We start from the raw sequence: 23,455 nt of genomic DNA, 5'->3' as shown, positions 1-23,455 counted from the left end.
GATGATGACTTTGAGCAGTAGGATATGAATAATTCCCATATGCTTAGTGTTCCAATAATGGAACACTAAGGTTCAAGAGTTAAAATATAATGGAACAAGAATTGTATTTTTTCAGCTGGGCGTGGTGGCTCACGCCTGTAATCCCAGCACTTTGGAAGGCTGAGGTGGGCGGATCACGCGGTCAGGAGATCAAGACCATCCTGGCTAACATGGTGAAACCCCATCTCTACTAAAAAAATACAAAAGATTAGCCAGGCGTGGTGGCAGGCGCCTGTAGTCCCAGCTACTCGGGAGGCTGAGGCAGGAGAATGGCGTGAACCTGGGAGGTGGAGCTTGCAGTGAGCTAAAATCACACCACTGCACTTCAGCCTGGGCGACAGAGCGAGATTCTGTCTCAAAAAAAAAAAAAAAAAAAAAAAAAGGTATTTTTTCTAGGCCTTTGATAATTATAAAATGTGACTCACACAAAAAGTAACAAAAACTAAAAAGTAAAAAGACTAATCAGCCAGCACTGGATTAAAAAAAAAGACTAGATTTAATTGATCGTTTTCTCAACGAGGAGACCCCTGTTTTTCAACTGAACACAACTTTTTCAAACTCTGTTAATAAACTTACCCATTCTATCCGGCGTATCTAGCATGGCAGACTCGGGATCCTCCAATTCTCTGGCATCTACTGAAAGTGTCTCCAAACCTTCACTGAGTGAGTCCACAGACTCACTGTCATTGATGGCACCATTGACATGGTAGCCATTCATACCACCTTTCTCTGAGGAAGGTGCAGACTGTTCCTCTTGAATGGAAACTGATTTGCTGGCATCTGGGATGCTGTTACTTGGCTCTGCGGCAGGTTTTGGTTTGTTTTTCTTCTTTTTGTTCTGAAGTTATTAAGAATTTGAAAAAGAGAAGAAAAGAAAAAAACAGATTCCCCCACAACCTAGAGAGGTAACTCTAGCTACCCAAAGGTAACCAATGTTACCAATTTCTTGTATGTTCTTTCAGAAATTTAACATTTTCACATATGCTGAACTATTGCCTAAAATAAAATTTTACTATGTAAAATCCTATACTTTAGATAAACTCAAACACATAAATATAAAACATTTATTCATGACGAAACCCACCTTAAACAAAATCAAAAGATAAATTACAAAATGCAAAAAAAAAATGTGCAGCTTATATTCAAAAAGCTAAATATATAGAGTTCTCAGAAAAAGCAAAATAATCCCATAGAAAAAAATAGTATAAGCTGTAAGCATATGGAATGATATGCAACCTCAGTCTAATAAGAGATATACAAATTAAAACTGCACTGCAATGATCATTTTTCATCTATTAGTTTAGTAAAGGTCAAAAAGTATGTTAACACTGTAGAACTGATAAGGTTGATGGTATAGAGAAACAGCCATTTTCATGTATGGAGTGTAAGGTGATACTCTCCAAGACAATTTAGTAATGCTTATCAAAATTACAAATGCACATACTCTTTGACTAGCAATTCTACTTCTAGGAATTTATTCAAGATGAGAATAACACATATGCAAAGTGATTTCTATACATACACAAGGTTATTCATTGCAATATCACTATTAACACACAGGATTAGAAATAACCCAAATGCTGGTCAATAGGGGACTGCTTAAATAAATTGTGGCACATCCAAGCAGTAGGATGACTATGTATCCATAAAAACAAGAAAGCTCTTTATATATTGAGCCATGGAATAAGCTCCGAGATATATTACATGAAAAAAGGGGCCGGGCACGGTGGCTCAAGCCTGTAATCCCAGCACTTTGGGAGGCCGAGACGGGCGGATCACGAGGTCAGGAGATCGAGACCATCCTGGCGAACACAGTGAAACCCCGTCTCTACTAAAAAAAAAATACAAAAAACTAGCCGGGCGAGGTGGCGGGCGCCTGTAGTCCCAGCTACTAGGGAGGCTGAGGTAGGAGAATGGCGTGAACCCGGGAGGCGGAGCTTGCAGTGAGCTGAGATCCAGCCACAGCACTCCAGCCTGGGCAACAGAGCAAGACTCCATCTCAACAAAAAAAAAAAAAAAAAAAAAAGGAAGCAGGCAAAGAGGAGAATAGTCTTATTTACTTATATATGCATAAAATATCTTGAAAGATTTATAAGAAATTGAAAATACTGTTTGCCTTGGGGGTAGAGAACCAAATGGCTGGGGAACAGGGAAGGGATAAAGTGTTTCAGTGTCTTGGCTGGGTGCAGTGGCTCACGCCTGTAATCCCAACACTTTGGGAGGCCAAGGCAGGCGAATCACCTGAGGTCAGCAGTTCGAGACTAGCCTGGCCAATATGATGAAACCCCATCTCTAATAAAATACGCAAAAATCAGTCAGATGTGGTGGCACATGCCTGTAATCCCATCTATTCGGGAGGCTGAGGCAGGAGAATTGCTTAAACCTGGGAGGTGGAGGGTGCAGTGAGCTGAGCTCATACCACTGCACTCCAGCCTGGGCAACAGAGTGACACTCCATCTCAAAAAAATAGATACATATATATGTTTCAGCGTATTAACTCTTGTAGTTTTGAATTTTGAGCCACGTGAGTATATTACATAGGCAAATAGTAAAGTTAAAATAAACAAAAGTCCTTTACCTTTTGTTTTGTCAAACTTGTAGCTCCACTGGCAACACCTAATTCTATTCCTAAGGCTAGGCTGATAATAATTGAATCAATATTCCCCAAGTCTTTTCTGTGGCCCTCTCCAGCAGAAACATGACTGAACTCTAGATAAAACTTTTCTCCTTAACAGCTCTCATCTTTCTTTTTCTTTCCTTTTTTTTTTTTTGAGATGGAGTTTCACTCTTGTCGCCCAGGCTGGAGTGCAATGGCGCAATCTCGGCTTACTGCAACCTCTGCCTCCCAGGTTCGAGTGGTTCTCCTGCCTCGGCCTCCTGAGTAGCTGGGATTACAGGCATGTGCCACCACGCCCGGCTAATTTTTTTGTATTTTTAGTAGAGATGGGGTTTCACCACGTTGGCCAGGCTGGTTTCAAACTCCTGACCTCCAGTGATCCACCCGCCTCGACCTCCCAAAATGTTGGGACTACAGGTGTCAGCCACCCTGCTCGGTCTCATCTTTCTTCTTCTTACTTTCCCCCATGTGAACTGGCTAAGTTTTCATATCATTGGGTCATGTATATCATAACTATCCCACTCAGAGTCACATCCTATTGGACTAATCCCAACAGTTAAGTGGACTGGACTGGATTTATGCATTTGGGACTGCTAAACTGAAGCCATATTTCTTTCTCCAAATTTTAAGGAATGTCTGTGTCTCTTAACACACATCCTCTTTCAGCTCCATGCACATCTTATATCACTAATAACTTATAATCCTGGGCTAATAAATTAAGAAACTGGTGTTGGCTGGGTGCGGTGACTCATGCCTGTAATTCCAGCACTTTGGGAGGCTGAGGTGGGCAGATCACTTGGGGTCAGGCTTCGACATCTGCCCAGACAAAATGGTGAAACCCTGTCTCTACTAAAAAAATACAAATATTAGCCAGGCGTGGTGGCACACACCTATAGTCCTGACCTACGTAGGAGGCTGAGGCATGAGAATTGCTTGAACCCAGGAGGCGGAGGCTGCCGCGAGCCGAGATCGCACCACTGCACTCCAGCCTGGGCGACAGAGCAAAACTCCATCTCAACAAAACAAAAAAAAATGAAACTGGTGTTTTCCAGGACACTCACAGTTATTTATGTAGGTTGAAAGCAGCGCAAAGAAGCTAAACAAATATTCAAAACTACAGGTATGATGAGCTTCAGGAGAATCTGTGCAGTATTAGGTAACCCTTGGAAAAAATTCTCAAGGGTCACTGAGGCCAAGCCTGGTTTTTGTTCAAGACCTGACAGGACTCCTAAAAAGTGATGTAAGAGTCATCAAGAAAGCATTTCAGAACTCCAGCACTGACTTAGTAAAGAAAAGAACACCCCAAACAGATTTCACAGAGATACTTGATTAAAATCCATACTTCAAGTATTTCCTAAAGGGGTTACCTTTATGGTGCATAGCTGTGGGAAGAATTTTGAGACCAGCTGGTATCCTTTGGGAAAAGCATCTGATTTTAAGTAAATAAGGAGAAAGGAACGAGAACTAATATGTTAGGCATTGTATTATGTACTTGTATTTATTAGAGCTATCTTCCTATTTTAGAGATGAGCAAACTAAGGCACATAAATGTTAAGCAGTATCAGTCACAATGCCAGTAGACAGTGGAACAGGGTAGGAATCCAGTTCTGACTGACCCCATAGCCTGAGTGCCTTCTACCTCCCAAAGTGGAACATTGGACCCCTCTGCAAGGCACCTAATAGTTTTTTTTTTTTTTTTGAGATCGGGTCTCATCATGTTGCCCAGGCTGGTCTTGAACTCCTGGGCTCAAGTTATCCTCCCACCTCAGCCTCCCAAAGTGCTGGGATTACAGGCATGAGCCCCTGTGCTTGGCCAGCACCTAATAGCTTTATGTCAAAGTTCATTAATATTAGGACTACAACCCAGTTTTCTGACCAAAAATCTGAACTGTTTTAACTGATTTATGATATGAATATGGTTGAAAACCACTCAATTAGATTGCTTTCTCTTGCTTTCCTTGATTTGCTCTCTTTTTCACCCCTGACTAGTAACTGCACCACAGCAAAGTCATTCTGTTTCCTGCCTTAAATCACGTGGAGAGGACTGTGTGGTACTCTGTGAGACACAGCTATGTTTCAATGTCAAATTTTATATATATATATATATGTATTTTTTTTTTTTTTTGAGATGGAGTCTCACTGTCACCCAGGCTGGAGTGCAGTGGCCCGATCTCAGCTCACTGCAACTTGGTTATATTGTTTTGGAGACAGCTGCACATTACCCAAACACTAACATTATTTTTTTAAAAGATGAAGATAAAGAAAAACCTTACAGTATTCAAACCTGTGTATCCTATGCTGGCAGACTCAGGAAAATAAAAACAGGGAGACCTAACCTGATGTTGTTATTCAAAGACGCAATAGCTTTAGATAGCTTTTCTCCAACAGGTTACATGCCTCCTGGGTTCAAGTTATTCTCCTGCCTCGCCCTCCTGAGTAACTGGGATTACAGGCATGTGCCACCACACCTAATTTTTTCTAGTTTTTAGTAGAGATGGGGCTTCACCATGTTGGCCAGGCTGGTCTTGAACCCCTGACCTCAAGTGATCCACCTGCTTTGGCCTCCCAAAGTGCTGGGATTATAGGTGTGAGCCACTGCACCTGGCCAAAGATGTTTTTTAACCAGGTAAACTGAAGATATGTATGTAAACCTTTTCTTTCAAATATTTTTGCAGAGCCTAAATTTTAAAAAATAATATAAACATCATGTTTTTAAATGTAATTCATTTTACCTTTTTCTTGCCTGTTACTGTCCATTCTTTGAGTACTTCACTGGCACTACCTGTAAGGGAAACCAGTTACAGATTTTGTCTCCTACCACACACACAGTAGTCAAGCAGGAGTCAGTGTCCTCCCATTTTGTAATTGCTGGAGAATTTACAAAGCTCCTAACAGGAAAAATTAAGAATCGGGTCTAGAGTAATATAATGAGATAATCATGCCATGCTTCCCTTTTGGAATACCTGCCTACTTAGACCCTCCTCTCCAAGTAATTTCCTCAGTAAGTTCTTCTAAGAAGAGACTAATGTAGCTGCGCCATTTTGAAGATTTTCTTATCTATACATCTTAGACCAAATACAAAGGGGATGGCACACTGGTTTTAGCCAAGTGTGCCATCCTTTCCCCTCCAGTTACACACCACCTTGGCTATATAGTTTTGGAGACAGCTGCACATTACCCAAACACTAACATTATTTTTTAAGAAGATGAAAATAAAGAAAAACCTTATAGTATTCAAACCTGTGTATCCTATGCTGGCAGACTCAGGAAAATAAAAACAGGGAGACCTAACCTGATATTGTTATTCAAAGACACATAGCTTTAGATAGTTTTTCTCCAACAGGTTACATGGAAGGAAGTTTATAAAACACTTCTCAATGCTATAAATCTGAAGGGTTGACTAAGCCTGCCATTCTTCTACATATTAGATAAGGAAATTCAAACCCACACATTTGAGTCACTTGCCACAGCCAAACTAATAATATTAGAATCCGCAAGACAATACTGAGTCCTTGAATTTGCCATCTGTTGGTGAGCCACTGAATCACTACTTTGTTTTTAAGAGTCTCTTAAATTCTTATTTAACCCAACTCCAATCAAGTCCCTTATACCACCGGCCACATGATTTCCTCTTAAATGCCATTAGAGAACATTTAGCGCAAAACGATGGAATTTTCTCAGCTTGTCTCTTACTATAGACACCACATAGCTTATTTCAGCTTCTAGGGCTGAAAGAGGTATTGTCAAATGTCATGGTATGTTATGTTTTCATGGGGTCTGCTATATCATCTATGAATTACTGGATTGCTGAGTGTTATAAAAGTCTGAAGCAAATTCTATTTGAACAAATATAAATTTATTTTTAAAACTAAGTCAGGATTACCTTCCATGAATGCTTGTACTGTTTTGTCCACACAGTTATCAAAGTGCTGCAAAACCAGGATGATTTCATTGTTGCTCTTATTGGGAACTATTGCACGCACCGCATTTATCTGGAAAAGATGGCGGGGTCATTTAATTCTAACATTAGTAGGTCACTAGGCAGCTGAGGCCTATACAGAGAATAACGAAAAGAGTGATATTTCATTTTTAACAATATGTATCACTCTTTAGCATCAGCGACAGTACATACAACCATCTCACTGGGAATTATTAATAGATGACTGATACCAGCATGTGAAAAATTAATTTCAAAACTTAGAAATGCAGAACATTGCTAGAAATAGAAGTTATATGCTAGATTTCATATAAAGAAAAGGTGGTTTAATTTCAGTATCAGGTATTAATGTAGCATCAACATTTCCTCATTTTTAGCATACTGTAGAGAAAGGTGGAAAGTTAAATGAACTAGCAACAAAAACAACTTATATTTTTGTGTAAGATTTTTTGAAATATATTTTACCTTGTATCGTTTAATTGTAAAACAAAGATAATTTATACAAACAATTTAAATTATAAACTATTTCAGGCATATAAAACATAATTAACACGCACTCCATGACACTGAGTTTACTAAAACAAAATAAATATAATTGAAGCCCCCATGAACACCTAATAAGTCCTATTTCCCTTCTTCGTCTCACTAGAGATTTCTACCCTGAACTTGGTATTATTTCCATACGTGCTTTTGCATTTTTATGATATGTGCATATATCCATAGGTAATATACACTATTATTTTGCATTACATAAATACATAAATATTATATCATATATATGTATTTATCTTCAATTTATATTTTGCACATAGCATTTTTTTTTAGATTTTTTCCATGTTGATAAATGCATCTCTTATTTATTTATTTTGAGACAGTCTCACTCTGTCACCCACGCTGGAGTGCAGTGGCATGATCTCAGCTATCTGCAACCTCCACCTCCCAGGTTCAAGCGATTCTTGCGCCCCAGCCTCCTGAGTAGCCAGGATTACAGGCATGCACCATCATGCCCAGTTAATTTTTGTATTTTTAGTAGAGATGGGGTTTTGCTGTTGGCCAGGCTGGTCTCAAACTCTTGGCCTCAAGTGATCTACCTGCCTCCGCCTCCCAAAGTGCTGGGATTACAGGCCTTGAGCCACCATACCTGGCCTGTATTTCATATTTTTTGAGACTAAAAATATATGGCCGGGCACAGTGGCTAATGTCTGTAATCCCAGCACTTTGGGGAGGCTGAGGCGAGCAGATCACAAGATCAGGAGTCAAGACCAGCCTGACCAACACGGGAAAACCCTGTCTCTACAAAAATTAGCTGGGCATAGCAGCGCACGCCTGTAATCCCAGATACTCAGGAGGTTGACGCAGGAGAATCGCTTGAACCTGGGAGGTGGAGGTTGCAGTGAGCCGAGATCGCGCCATTGCACTCCAGCCTAGGCAACAGAGCAAGACTCCATCTCAATTTAAAAAAAAAAAAAAAAGGCCGGGTGGCTCAAGCCTGTAATCCCAGCACTTTGGGAGGCCTAGGCGGTGGATCACGAGGTCAGGAGAGAGATCGAGACCAATTCCTGGCCAACACATGGAGAAACCTTTCCTCAATAAAAAATTACAAAAACTAGCCGCAGCGAGGTGGCGTGTCAGAAATCCCAGCTACTGAGGCTGAGTAAGGCGGGAGAATGGCGTGAACCCGGGAGGCGGAGCTTGCAGCGAGTCAGATCACGCCACCGGGCATCTGCTGTGCTGGGGCGACACAGCCGCAGACTGGGCTCAAAAAAAGGCCGGGCGCTGTGGCTCAAGCCTGTAATCCCAGCACTTTGGGAGGCTGAGGTGGGTGGATCACTTAGGTCAGGAGATCGAGACCATCCTGGCTAACAAAGTGAAACCCTTCATTTACTAAAAATACAAAATTAGCCGGCTGGTGGCGGCTGTAGTCCCAGCTACCGGGAGGCTGAGAGGCAGAGAATGGCGTGAACTCCGGGAGGTGGGAGCTTGCAGTGAGTCAGACTCTGGGCCACTGCACCAGCCTAATTAATACAGCCAGATCAGCATCCAAAATGTACAAAAAATAAAACAAAAAAAGGGCCAGGTGCAGTGGCTCATGCCTGTAATCCCACCACTTTGGGAGACCAGGCGGGTGGATCATGAGGTCAGGAGTTCGAGATCAGCCTGGTAAACATGGTGAAACCCCGTCTCTACTAAAAATACAAAAGTTAGCTGGGTGTGGTGGCGTGCACCTGTAATCCCAGCTACTCTGGAGGCTGAGGCAGAAGAACTGCTTGAAACCAGAAGGCAGAGGTTGCCATGAGCCAAGATTGTGCCACTGCACTCCTACCTGGGCGAAAGAGCAAAACTCGGTCTCAAAAAAAAAAAAAGAAAGAAAAAAATACACATACACATACAGACGCATACAAAATTTACAATAATTGTATATTTTGTTTTCATGTTTATATATCCATTTTATATCCAGCAACCTTGATGAACTCTTATTAGTCCTATTAATTTGTTGCTTTCTTGGATTTTCTATGTAGATAACTGTATTGCCTATAAATAACAGAAGGGGTTTCATTTGTTTTTTGAGACAGGGTCTCACTGTGTCACTCAGGCTGCAGTGCAGTAGTGTATTTATAGCTCACTGCAATACTTAACTTCTGGGCTCAAGCGATGCTCCCACCTCAGCCTCCTGAATAGCTGGGACTACAGGCAGGTGCCACCAGGCCTGGCTATAAATATTTTTTGTAGAGATGGGGGGGTCCCCTTATGTTGTCCAGGCTGGTCTTGAACTCCTGGCCTCAAGTGATTGTCCTGCCTCAGCCTCCCAAAGTGCTGGGATCACAGGCATGAGTCACTGCCCCGGCCAAATAACAGCAGTTTTTTTCTGCCTTTCCAATTCTTTTTTTTTTTTTGAGACGGAGTCTTGCTCTGTCGCCCAGGCTGGAGTGCAGTGGCCGGATCTCAGCTCACTGCAAGCTTTGCCTCCCGGGTTCACGCCATTCTCCTGCCTCAGCCTCCCGAGTAGCTGGGACTACAGACGCCCGTCACCTCGCCTGGCTATATTTTTGTATTTTTTTTTTTAGTAGAGATGGGGTTTCACCATGTTAGCCAGGATGGTCTCGATCTCCTGACCTTGTGATCCACCCGTCTCGGCCTCCCAAAGTGCTGGGGTTACAGCCTTGAGCCACCGTGCCTGGCCATGCCTTTCCAATTCTTACAATTTTTATTTCTTGTGTTACTGCAGAATGCAAAATTAATTATTTCTCAAAGAAGCTCTGGTTCCTTTTAATGAGGAATGGTAGTTAGAAACCAGTATCTAGGAGCGGCCAGGAGCGGTGGCTCACACCTGTAATCCCAACACTTTGGGCAGCAGAGGTGGGTGGATCACGAGGTCAGAAGATCGAGACCATCCTGGCTAACACTGTGAAACCCCGTCTCTCCTAAAAATACAAACAAATTAGCCAGGTGTGGTGGCAGACACCTGTAGTCCCAGCTACTCGGGAGGCTGAGGGAGGAGAGTGGCGTGAACCTGGGAGGCGGAGCTTGCACTGAGTCGAGATCATGCCACTGAACTTCAGCTTAGGTGACAGAGTGAGACTCTGATTCCGTCTCAAAAAAAAAAAAAAAAAAAGACAGATCCGTATCTAGGAGCTAGGTGTGCTTATCACTATTGCGGAGTCATTGTTTTTAGACACTTTCGTGGATCAATCTAGGAGATTTTTTTTTGTAAAATAATGAGCTCACACTGACATCTTCAATTCAAATGTACTATTAAAAGATCTTTTCTCATCTTATTTTAAACATGTATCTCTTCTCTCTTAACCAAAAGTTCTAGTTCCTAAAAACATTATTTTATAATTTGCTTTATTTTATAATACTCAAAATAATAACAACCCTACAATATAATATTACCATTATATTACTAATGATAAAACCATTGGATAAAATTTAAGATTTACAATTCTTTTTACCCTTTAAATGTATCTCTCTAAACCCACGTAGTAAGAACATTGTGTTCAAAAGTCAGTGGGGCCAGGCGCGGTGGCTCATGCTTGTAATCCCAGCACTCTGGGAGGCTGAGGCAAGCAGATCACTCGAGTGAGGTCAGGAGTTCAAGATCAGCCTGTCCAACATGGTGAAACCCTGTCTCTACTAAAAATACAAAAATTAGCCAGGCGTGGTGGTACACGTCTCTAATCCCGGCTACCTGGGAGGCTGCGACAGAAATGCTTGAACCTGGGAGGCAGAGGTTGCAGTGAGCCAAGATCTCACCACTATACTCCAACCCCGACAGACCTCCGCCTCCAACCTCTGCCTCCATTAAAAAAAAAAAGTCAGTGGGCAGATTTATTCTAGTTTACCCTTTCCCTGAAGGTGAAATATTTTTAAAATGGCAAGCTTACATAAGACCTCAGTTCCAATCTTTTTGTTTGGGTTTTTTGGTTTTGTTTGAGACAGTCTTGCTGTCACCCAGGCTGGAGTGCAGTGTTGTGATCTCGGCTCACTACAGCCTCGACCTCCCAGGCTCAAGCAATCCTCCCGCCTCAGCCTCCTGAGTAGCTGGGACCACAGGCATGTGCCACCACATCCGGCTATTTTTATTTTTTGTAAAGATGAGGTCTCACTATGTTGCCTAGGCTGATTTCAAACTCCTGAGATCAAGGGATCCTCCCACCTTAGCCTCCCAAAAGTGCTGGCATTACTGGGCTTAATGGCACCGTGTGGTAAAACCCTTGTGTTACTGAGACTGGCAAAACATGCCACAGTTACCTATTAACAGTTCAAGCTCACTATTCTGGTTTTTAGTACCCTCTAGGGATCTCCCTTACTTCTTACATTCAGCTATACATTCAAAATGATGTATATTATCTTTCATCCCATATTTCTAGGTGTTTTTTTTTTTTGAGACGGAGTTTTACTCTTGTTGCCCAGGCTGCAGTGCAATGGCATGATCTCGGCTCACGGCAACCTCCACTTCCTGGATTCAAGCAATTCTCCTGCCTCAGCCTCGTAAGTAGCTGGGATTACAGGCATGCGCCACCATGCTCAGCTAATTTCTTTTTTTGTATTTTTAGTTGAGACGGGGCTTCTCCATGTTGGTCAGGTTGGTCTCAAACTCCTGACCTCAGGTAATCTGCCCACCTCGGCCTCCCAAAGTGGTGGGACTACAGGCGTGAGCCACTGCACCTGGCTATTTCTAGGTATTTTATATTTAAAAATGTCTTCAGGTCGGGGGCGCTGAGGCAGGAGAATCGTTTGAACCTGGGAGGCGGAGGTTGCAGTGAGCCGAGATTGCACCATTGCACTCCAGCCTGGGCGACAGAGGGAGACTCTGTTTCAAAAAATAAAAATAAAAACAAAAATAAAAAAACCATACAAGTGAGAAGGTATACAATCTGTAATTCAACGAAGGCTAATACATTTTTGAGATGAGCAACTTAATATGTATCAATCATAGTAATGATCCCTAAAAAATGGAAGTGTAGGCAAAACTTAACAGACTCCGCCGGGAGTGGTGGCTCAGGCCTGTAATCCCAGCACTTTGGGAGGCCGAGGCGGGTGGATCACGAGGTCAGGAGATTGAGACCATCCTGGCTAACATGGTGAGACGCCCCCTCTATTAAAAATATAAAAACTTGGCCGGGCGCGGTGGCTCAAGCCTGTAATCCCAGCACTTTGGGAGGCCGAGACGGGCGGATCACAAGGTCAGGAGATCGAGACCAGCCTGGCTAATACGGTGAAACCCCGTCTCTACTAAAAAAAAATACAAAAAACTAGCCAGGTGAGGTGGCGGGCGCCTGTAGTCCCAGCTACTCGGGAGGCTGAGGCAGGAGAATGGCGTAGACCCGGGAGGCGGAGCTTGCAGTGAGCTGAGATCCGGCCACTGCACTCCAGCCTGGGCGACAGAGCCAGACTCTGTCTCAAAAATAAATAAATAAATAAATAAAAACTTAGCCAGGCGTGGTGGCACGTGCCTGTAGCCCCAGCTACATGGGAGGCTGAGGCAGGAGAATCACTTGAACCTGGGAGGCAGAGGTTGCAGTGAGCTGAGATCATGCCACTGCACTCCAGCCTGGGTGACAGAGTGAAACTCCGTCTCATAAAAAACAAAACAAAACAAAACAAAAAAAACCCCATCAAACTTACAGACTCTACGATAAAGGTAAGGTTCTGATAATTTAAAAATACGAGTATGTATAGTACTCAACCACTGTACAGGACTCCATAGTCAACATTTTTTTAAAAAAATAAGACAGAAAGGCCGGGTGTGGTTGCTCATGCCTATAATCCCAGCACTTTGGGAGGCCAAGGCAGGCAGATTGCTTGAGGTCAGGAGTTTGAGACCAGCCTGGCCAACATGGCAAAACCCCGTCTCTACTAAAAATAAAAAAAGTAGCCAGGCATGGTGGCACATGCCTGTAGTTCCAGCTACTCAGGAGGCTGGGACATGAGAATCACTTGAACCCGGGAGGCAGAGGCTAAAGGGAGCTGAGATTGCATCACTGTACTCCAGCCTGGGCGACAAAGCAAGACTCTGTCTCAAAAAAAAAAAAAAAAGACAGAAAGCACATAAAGCTTTTGTTTTATGTTTTTCTCAATATAGCTCGTTGAGGGTTACATTACTAAAACCACTTGGTTTTCTTCCAAAAGAATGCTCCTTAGAAGATCTACTTCTGGCCGGGTGGGGTGGCTATCCCAGCACTCTAGGAGGCTGAGGTGGGTGGATTAGTTGAGGCCAGGAGTTCGCGACCACCCTGGCCAACATGGAGAACCTTGTCTCCACTACAAATACAAAAATTAGCTGGGCATGGTGGTGCACCCCTGTAATCCCAGCTACTCAGGAGGCTGAGGCACGAGAATCACTTGAACCCAGGAGGCGGAGATTGCAGTGAGCTGAGATCATGCCACTGCACACCAACCTGGGTTGGACTCTGTCTCAAAAAAACCCACAAAAGACCTATTTCTTGTCTTGGCTCTGAAGCCTCCTGGACTTAAGAATGCTCTTCAAGTACTTGGGAAGATCCTATTCAGATTGTTCCTTAAGAAGTGTTGCCAAATGAGATACACTCAGGCATATAAATATTAATAAACTAATTAATACTGAATATCTTCAAGAGAATTTAGAGTTAATATACATGGAGATAGGCAAAGAAAATGTTTGCATTTAATAGGTTCTGTTAATAGGTTCTGTGCAATCAGAACCTATTTATGGCCGTCACTCTCTGATATATAGTGGCATTGTTTTATTCTTAAAATTTCACTCCTGGCCAGGCACGGTGGCTCACGCCTGTAGTCCCAGCACTTTGGGAGGCCAAGGTGGGCGGAACACAAGGTCAGGAGATCGAGACCATCCTGGCTAACACGGTGAAACTCCGTCTCTACTAAAAATACAAAAAAAAAATCAGCCGGGCGTGGTGGCGGGCGCCTGTAGTCCCAGCTACTCCAGAGGCTGAGGCAGGAGAATGGCGTGAACCCAGGAGGGGGAGCTTGCAGTGAGCCGAGATCGCACCACTGCCCTCCAGCCTGGGTGACAGAGCGAGACTCCTCAAAAAAAGAAAAAAAAAAAATTTCACTCTCATAATGAGTTTGTGGTAGCCACTAGTCATATTAGTACCTAACTTTTCCTATGACAGTCAAGTTTACTATCCATAGTGACTAGTCTTACCTTCTCTTTCATGTTCTCAAAAGCCCCTCCCTGGGCCAGTACAGTATTGGACTGCAAATCAAAAATGAATCCTGACGAATCTGAAAGAATAAGAAAGGAAAAATATATTCAACATGATTCAAATGTAATCCATCCCTAAGACAGAAGGGCCAAGACTGGCTGCTTTTGTCCCATAAAACAATTAACAGCTTAGTTGCTATTTGGCAAATTCTGTTACATAGATAACTTTAACTGCCTTCTGAATTAAACTTATAATACAAAATTTTAATTTTAATAAAAACTGTCACAGTTTGAGGTAAACACTAAATACATCAACTATATTAGACTGTCCTGTAATCCTTGATATTGTTGTTAATTATCCCACCTTAAGGTCCTCTAAAAATGTTGCAAGTAAATAGCTCCCCATGGTAAAATTTAACCCTAAAGAATCTGAAAATGTGAGTGGGATGGAAGCTTCTGTAGCATTAATAACACAAAGTAATTTCCTCTTCTAGATGGAACCATACATGTTATGTTCGTAGACTATAAACCCATGAATACATTCATGTGTGTGTCCCTAATATAAAGCTTGATGAAGCAAGGTATCCAAGTTGTAGGTTATAGAAAAACTCAGTTCAATATGATTGATTACAAAAAAAGATTCTGGTTTCTCTGTACTTACAAAGAAAACGGCTATGTGCAAATTTAATCAGTTTCTTTACCTCTGACTATGTGACCAATAAATTACTTCAGCTTTAATACTCAACAGCTTTGTTTTAACCCAGTAAGATACAATCTCAGGAGATGGTTAGAGTGCTTTTCAAATTCTGATGTGCATACTTACCACCTAGGGAATCTTATGCTAAAATGTAGGTTGTGATTCAGCAGTCTGGCCTGTGGCAGGAGATTTTTACTCCCAGGTGATAACAATATTACTGATCTCTGCACTGTACTTGGAAGTAGCTTAGGAGTTAGAATTTCAACAAGGCAAGTAAAAGGAAAAATGTTGAGAAAAGGGGTACAAAAAAACCACGGTAATACTCTAGTACACTTTCCAAATTATTTTGCTGTTATTACAGATATGTTTCAATTAAAGATTCTTTCACGGCTTAATCTTAAACCTTGAATTAATTTAGATTGAACTTTTGTTAATACTGGCCATTTCTAGACTGTTACTCAAATGAAAAAATCAGGTAACACTTATACAAACTCAGTATTTAAGCTTGAGTATTCTGGATGACTATAAATATGGTTAACTCCCAATTATCTTTATTAATTGAAAAGAGACACAGTCTACAAAAACAAAGATCTTATAAAACCAAAGCACTATTTAGAACCTTCTCAGAATTCCTATAGATCAGCTAAATGACATAACTCGAATGTTTTAATGTATCCTCCCTCAAAGAGTAATGAGCAGTGGGATGATACAGAGGACATCAATAATCCACTTATTAGTCAATCAAACCACCAATCTCTTTTAGGGAAAAGAGGGAACATAAAACAGCATTTTGGGTTCTATTACTAGCCTCTTATACTCATCTAGCTCTGTTTTTTGTTTTGTTTTGTTTTGTTTTCCTTTAACAACATACTAGATGACACAAACTGCAAGGAAGACAAAGGGTAGGCTGGGTATGGTGGTTCACACCTGTAATCCCAACATTTTGGGAGGCCAAGGCAAGTGGATCGCTTGAGTCCAGAAGTTTGAGAGCAGCCTGGGTAATATGGTGAAACCCTGCCTCTACAAAAAGGAGAAAAATTAGCCAGACATGGTGGCACGTTCCCATAGTCCCAGCTAATTGGGAGGCTGAGGTGGGAAGACAGCTGTAGCCTGGGAGGTTGAGGCTGCAATGAGTCGTGAATGCACCACTGTACCTCCAGCCTGGGTGACAGAGAGAGATCCTGCCTCAAGAAACAAACAAACAAAAACCAAAGGGTAGTTCTGCAAACACTCAATTACTGGCCAAAACAAATTAGTATAATTAGGATTTATCTGGAATACTGTTAGGATAATGATTAAAAATACATAAAGCGGCTATTTCAGTCAGGATCCCAAACAGGAAGCGAATGGCATACTCAAACTGGGCAATCTTTTTTTTTTTTTTTTTTTTTTTTTTGAGACGGAGTCTTGCTCTGTCGCCCAGGCTGGAGTACAGTGGCCGGATCTCAGCTCACTGCAAGCTCTGCCTCCCGGGTTTATGCCATTCTCCTGCCTCAGCCTCCCGAGTAGCTGGGACTACAGGCGCCCGCCACCTCGCCCGGCTAGTTTTTTGTATTTTTTAGTAGAGACGGGGTTTCACCGTGTTAGCCAGGATGGTCTCGATCTCCTGACCTCGTGATCCGCCCGTCTCGGCCTCCCAAAGTGCTGGGATTACAGGCTTGAGCCACCGCGCCCGGCCTTGGGCAATCTTAATAGAGTTTAATAACAGGACTATTTTCAAATGTGCTAGCAGACAGTAGAGAAACCACTCAAGATAGGGCTGTACCTCTTGTTATCGTTTTGCTGGCTTTTAAGCAATGTGCATTGCTAATTGAGACTTGAGTGTGAGGAGGGAGCAGTTACAGGAGCCAAAGACAGAAAGGGCCCTTTTATTTTTGTTTCATCTGGTATACAGAGGGCCAAAGGACACACTCAAGCCCACAGCTACCTGTCAGAGAAAGATTAGAGGAATAAATGTTCCTACCTCACTCTCCTCCCTTCCTCTGAATTTCCTGCCAGTGTTACCCAATGGCCAGCACTGGCCATTACTTACTTAAACCAGAGGGCATAGGAGGCACTGAGATGGTCTATATAGGTCAGGAGGGCACAAATGACAATTTTGCATTTATATTCTATGACACGAGGTCACCAAAAAGAGAAAGCAATAATTTAACATCTTAATTTGTCTACTCACTAGCTGATATTGCCTTTTTAAACTTAAACCAACACCTCAAGTAGATTCAAAACCTTACTTTAATCAACTGGAGCCTAAATGTCTCTTAGTATTATATAGAAAGTAATTTTTAATTCCTATCAGCAATAGTGATTTTTAAACTCTTATTTTTTCATGAAAAGAAAGCTAAAGATTTACCTGATTCTATTGGTAGGAAATAAGGCAGGATTTCATCTTTTTATTAATACTTAGCTGTGATACAAGAGCATGTATTCTATCAGAAATACATTTTTAAGGAAAAAGTGCTGTTAAATATTCTCTAATCTGGCCAGGTGCGGTGGCTCACGCCTGTAATCCAGCACTATGGGAGGCCGAAACAGGCAGATCATGAGGTCAGGAGATCAAGACCATCCTGGCTAACACAGTGAAACCCCATCTCTACTGAAAATACAAAAAAGTTAGCCGGGCATGGTGGCGGGTGCCTGCAGTCCCAACTACTCAGGAGGCTGAGGCAGGAGAATGGTGTGAACCTGGGAGGCGGGGCTTGCAGTGAGCCGAGATCACACCACTGCACTCCAGCCTGGGCAACTGAGTGAGACTCCATCTCAAAAAAAAAAAAAAAAAATTCTCTCATCCTGGGTGTTCAGGTAAAAAAAAAAAATTCTCAGGCAAGATTCATAAAGAATATGAGGAAGTCTAGGCTGGGTGCAGTGGCTCACACCTGTAATCCTAGCACTTTGGGAGGCTGAGGCAGGTAGATAACTGGAGGTCAGGAGTTCGAGACCAGTGAACAAGGTGAAACCCCATCTCTACTAAAAATACAAAAATTAGCTGGGCATGGTGGCACACACCTGTAATTCCAGCTACCAGGGAGGCTGAAGCAAGAGAACCACTTCAACCCGGGAGGCAGAGGTTGCAGTGAGCCAAGAATGCGCCACTGCACCCCAACCTGGGCGACAGAGCAAGACTCCACCTCAAAAAAAAAAAAAAAAAAAAAAAAAAAGAGGAAGCCTTGAGCTTGAGCTTTGTTATTTATTTCACTCACATCAGGAACCATTTCAGAATTTTTTTTTGGAATTACGTTTTTTTTTTTTTTTTTTTTTTTGGAGACTGAGTCTCGCTCTGTTGCCCAGGCTGGGAGTACAATGGTGTGATCTCGGCTCACTACAACCTCCACCTCCCAGGTTCAAGCCATTCTCCTGCCTCAGCCTGCCGAGTAGCTGGGATTACAGGCACACACTACCATGCTCAGCTAATTTTTGTATTTTTAGTAGAGTCAGGGTTTCATCATGTTGGTCAGGCTGGTTGGAATTATTTCAAATAGCACACATTCAGGTATATTTTAGAAAAAGTATGTTATTTACAGTACAAATGACATATTTGTAAATACTATGGGTTTTGTTATTGTTTTTGCTGGCTTCAAAAATTAGGCAAAAGTTGTTTCTAGGCACTGAGAATGACATAGAAATAGCTGAGCCTGATTATTCCATGTATTAAATCAAACCTGAACAGGTGTCTTGACAAGCTTTAAAACACAGTGTCATTCTGCTGTTAGTTTATAATTTAACCTGAAGATCATACTGTACTAAATGTTTTAGAATTTGGTTTAAAGTTCTGATTGTATTTATACCCAAGGTACATATTTATTTATTAAAAAAAAAAAAAAAAAAACAGAAAACAACACATGTGGCAAGAATGTGGAAAAATTGGAATTCAGGAGCACTGCTAGTGGAAATGCAAAATGGCACAGCCCCAATAAAAACCACATGTTGGTTCCTTAAAAGATAAAACATAGAACTACCATATGATCCAGCAATTCTGCTTCTTGGTATACATACAAAAGAAACGTCACCAAGGTCTCTAAGAGGTGTTTTGTATATCCACGTACTGCTGCAGGCATTGAGATACACTAGGATGCAACAGTGAACAAGACACATGCCCTCTTAGAGTTTTACAGTCTAGTTCAAGAGACTGGTAAAAAAATGAATAACCATCTCAATATAACAATGCGTTGATTTATCAAACTGTATGATACTAAACACATACATTAGACCTTCACAATAACACTATTGTGGAGTGAAAATTATTAAAAGCTCACCACCTCGGGTCCTATCTAAAGAGGTTTGGCAGAGCTAACATGAACACACAGTAAGGCTCTTAGACGCACTGAAGTGAATTTGATACAATTATTCATGAGCAGATTATTTCTATCATAGAAAACTCTGTGCTTGTGCTCAAATTCTAGGCTGCTCACTACAGAGACAAGTGTAGGTATATTTTAGAAAAAGTATGTTATTTACAGTACAAATGACATATTTGTAAATACTATGGGTTTTGTTATTGTTTTTGCTGGCTTCAAAAATTAGGCAAAAGTTGTTTTTAGGCACTGAGAATGACATAGAAATAGCTGAGCCTGAGGTGGTGGAACCCAAGTCTAAGGATTCTCATGGGGGCTACTGAATTTGTATCCGAATTCCACAACCAAAAACTTAAGAGTTTTGGATTGCTTGTATCTTTCTTTTGTTAACATAATGGCAAATTATTCCCTCTGACAAGCGAGGAGAAAAATGGAATTATAATCCCTCTCAGAATATCTTCTCTTAATCTTATATTGATGAGAAAATCAGTCATGGTACTACTCCTTGTCCAAAGTCACACAGTAAATCCTACTGTAGAATCAAAGTGAGTCCAGGTTTTAGGCTTTACACTAGTGCTGTGTAACTCATCAAATATAGTAGTTCTCAAATTGCCATTATTTTAACAGTATCTTGAGATATAGTCTTTCTTCTAAGGATTTCAGATTCTTGCTATAATCTACTGATATGCCTTACACATACATAAAACAAGTTGAGTAACAATATTATTCACATTTTGATGGCAGCAGCCACTCCAGATGGCCTGCTGCTGCCATCACACTGGCTTCAGCAAGGAGGCGCCACTAGGCCACCAGGGATACACATTCAGTGGAGCCTGAAAGTGGGCAGGGGACGGGGGTGGGGGTGGGGGAGCAGGAGCCCTACCTCTTCTGAGTTGGGACAGGAACTCCCCAGGTGCCACTGCCAAAACTGGCTGTAAACTCAGACCTCCCGCTCCATGAAGCAGGCAAGAGACCCCATCTCCCAGCTGCAGCTGCCCAAACCATAGCTGCACACTCAGGCATCCCTGTACTCTTGAGGCCATAGGAAGGCCTCCCTGCCCTCACAGGCTAGGAAGTGCCTGCTCCTGCTGTCTGGCTTCTCTCTGCTGTCTGCGCCTGCTCCAGTCTCAGCCAAGTTGGCTGAGCCAGGGTGCTATGAATGGCAGCAGGAGACAAGCAGGTTACTGGGCAGAAGCGAACGGGTCCCTGGTTAGGCCCCACCTTCAGGTCAGGGAGGGCCTTCTGAAGGCTGGGGGCCAGGCTGCTAGTCCAGCATACTTGGGTAGGGACTTGTGGTGCCTTTCCAGGCCCACCCATGGCCACCCACGGACCAACTGGCACACACTTTCTCCCCTCTGAGGTCGACAAAAGTCCCTGGCTCAGCCAGAGCGGGGCAGGGATGGAGAGAGGACGGGGACAACCTGCTGCAGAGAAGAGCCACATTCTCCGCTGAGAGCTGCAGAGACAATGGGACGACCTGCTGACAGAGAGGAACCATCCTCTACAGGGCCTCCTCTCTGCTGAGAGCTGAACACTCTGTAGGAGACGACCTGCCTACAGAGAGGAGGTACCCACTGTGGGTCTCCGCTGAGCTGTTGTAACACTCAATAAAGCTCCTCTTCATCTTGTTCACCTTCCACTTCTTTGCATACGTCATTTTTCCTGGATGCAGGACAAGAACTCAGGCAAAGGCATCACTGGCCACAGAGGTTTCTGGCCAGAAAAGTGACACCCCAAAGATCCCGTAACAATTTCACCATGGCTAAAGAAAGACCAGAAGAGGTAAGATCCAGTGAAATACAGGTAAAGCCCAGAAGTCTAGATAACCCGACAAGTATGATTATTATTTGACATATTTTCTCTAATGGTATCAACTTCCTCCTAAAAAGTAAAAAGTAAACTCAAGAGCAGAGCCTATGTAAGTGCCAACTCTTACAGAAATGGTATCTCATGAACAATTAAATAACCTGAAGTTCTCCTTCAGACTGAAGACAGCCAATACTGGACCATAAAGCAAAGTGACCAATTGCCTGGAATTGCTTTGTCTCAAGCCAAGTTTGAGAATAATCCACATGTAAGTCACCAATAAAATTACAAGTGGAGTTCAGTTTCTTCATGTGCACTAATGGCAAATGTGGGGACTGGGGTTATATTGTACAAATATAAGTGCAAAGAAAAGGAAGTTATTGTCACAAGAATTAGTAGTTAAGGCCTATTGAGAACTTCACAACTAAAGATGTTGGCTGAGTGTGGTGGCTCACACCTGTAATCCCAGCACTTTCGGACGCCAAGATAGGAGTATCACCTGAGGCCAGGAGCTTGAGACCTGCCTGGGCAACACAGCTAGACCCCATTTCTATACAAAATTTTAAAAGTAGCTAGGCATGGTGGCATGCATACTTGGGAGGCTGAGGCAAGAGCATTGCTTGAACCCAGGAGTCTGAGGTTGCAGGGAGCTATGAGTATGCCACTGCACTCCAGCCTGGGCAACAGAGCAAGACCCTGTCTCAAAAATAAAAAAAAAATAAAAAAAATAAAAAAGACAAAACCACAAAAAACAAAAACTAAAGATACCACTAACTTTAATTTCCTGGGTGGTAAATCTGCGAACTTACCACTTATTGGAGGAAATATGACTTTTTTTGGGGGGACAGGTCCCCCAAAATCTGGCCATAAACTGGCCCCAAAAACTGGCCATAAATAAAATCTCTGCAGCACTGTGACATGTTCATGATGGCCATGAAGCAGGCAAGAGACCCCATCTCCCAGCTGCAGCTGCCCAAACCATAGCTGCACACTCAGGCATCCCTGTACTCTTGAGGCCATAGGAAGGCCTCCCTGCCCTCACAGGCTAGGAAGTGCCTGCTCCTGCTGTCTGGCTTCTCTCTGCTGTCTGCGCCTGCTCCAGTCTCAGCCAAGTTGGCTGAGCCAGGGTGCTATGAATGGCAGCAGGAGACAAGCAGGTTACTGGGCAGAAGCGAACGGGTCCCTGGTTAGGCCCCACCTTCAGGTCAGGGAGGGCCTTCTGAAGGCTGGGGGCCAGGCTGCTAGTCCAGCATACTTGGGTAGGGACTTGTGGTGCCTTTCCAGGCCCACCCATGGCCACCCACGGACCAACTGGCACACACTTTCTCCCCTCTGAGGTCGACAAAAGTCCCTGGCTCAGCCAGAGCGGGGCAGGGATGGAGAGAGGACGGGGACAACCTGCTGCAGAGAAGAGCCACATTCTCCGCTGAGAGCTGCAGAGACAACGCCCACGCTGGAAGGTTGTGGGTTTACGGGAATGAGGGCAAGGAACACCTGGTCTGCCCAGGGTGGAAAACCACTTAAAGGCGTTCTTAAACCACAAACAAGAGCATAAGTGATCTGTGCCTTAAGGACATGCTCCTGCTACAGATAACTAGCCCAACCCATCCCTTTATTTCAGCCCATCCCTTCGTTTCCCATAAGGGATACTTTTAGTTAATCTAATATCTATAGAAACAATGCTAATGACTGGCTTGCTGTTAATAAATATATGGGTAAATCTGTTCGGGGCTCTCAGCTCTGAAGGCTGTGAGACCCCTGATTTCCCACTTCACACCTCTATATTTCTGTGTGTGTGTCTTTAATTCCTCTAGCACCACTGGGTTAGGGTCTCCCCGACGGAGCTGGTCTCAGCAAGTGGTGTCCATCGTGTGGGCTTGAATCCAGGTCAAAGAGTCGCCAGAGTGATGGTTAAAGAACGTGGAACTAGCTGGAGGACACCCGAGTACTCTTAAAGCAAACCCCGTGGTGAGTAAGAAGGGGAGCTCGGAAGCATCAGGGTAACAATGGGACAAGTGTGGGGTATGGTTCGTTCCACCTTGGAACTTTTTCACACTGACGATGAGGAGGAAGGAGAGCATAATGAAGTAACAGAAGAGGTTACAGAGCACGTTTGTTTGCCAGCTAAAGCTAAAGCGGCAAAGGAGGGAGAGGTTCATCCTTACCCTTCTGCACCCCCTCATTATTATTTTGAAGAAAAAGACCCTCCAGATCTTTCTTTTCCAGAGGACACTGGGCGAAAAGTAGTCGCCCCAGTGACTGTTTGAGCAGCCCCTCAAGCGATCCCTCTTAGTTCTATTCAGGCAGGAATTCAGCAAGCTAGACGAGAGGGTAATTTAGAAACGGTAATTCCCTGTTAGAATACACTCCCCCAGATCAACAGGGAAATATAGCTACATTTGAGTCATTTCCTTTTAAATTA

The 23,455-nt window shown here is 43.0% G+C and overlaps 1 protein-coding gene across 7 annotated transcripts in view; it reads right to left on the bottom strand.

Annotated features, from left to right (window-relative positions):
* Window positions 1-23,455, bottom strand: part of SPATS2 (spermatogenesis associated serine rich 2) — a 174,608-nt gene that overhangs the window by 30,543 nt on the left and 120,610 nt on the right. For all 7 annotated transcript variants that reach the window (XM_017945854.3, XM_021922300.2, XM_017945851.3 and 4 more), the window contains 4 exons: window positions 14,242-14,321; window positions 6,540-6,648; window positions 5,389-5,438; window positions 616-877 (listed from right to left, as the gene is read on the bottom strand). In XM_017945854.3, coding sequence (XP_017801343.2) covers window positions 616-877; window positions 5,389-5,438; window positions 6,540-6,648; window positions 14,242-14,321 — 501 coding nt within the window. The remainder of the gene's footprint in view (window positions 1-615; window positions 878-5,388; window positions 5,439-6,539; window positions 6,649-14,241; window positions 14,322-23,455) is intronic.

The sequence above is a fragment of the Papio anubis genome, chromosome 9 (genome assembly GCF_008728515.1).
Source record: "Papio anubis isolate 15944 chromosome 9, Panubis1.0, whole genome shotgun sequence".
NCBI lineage: Eukaryota > Metazoa > Chordata > Mammalia > Primates > Cercopithecidae > Papio > Papio anubis.
Note: the sequence above shows the minus strand (reverse complement) of the source record. Positions and strands in the feature narration are given on the sequence as shown.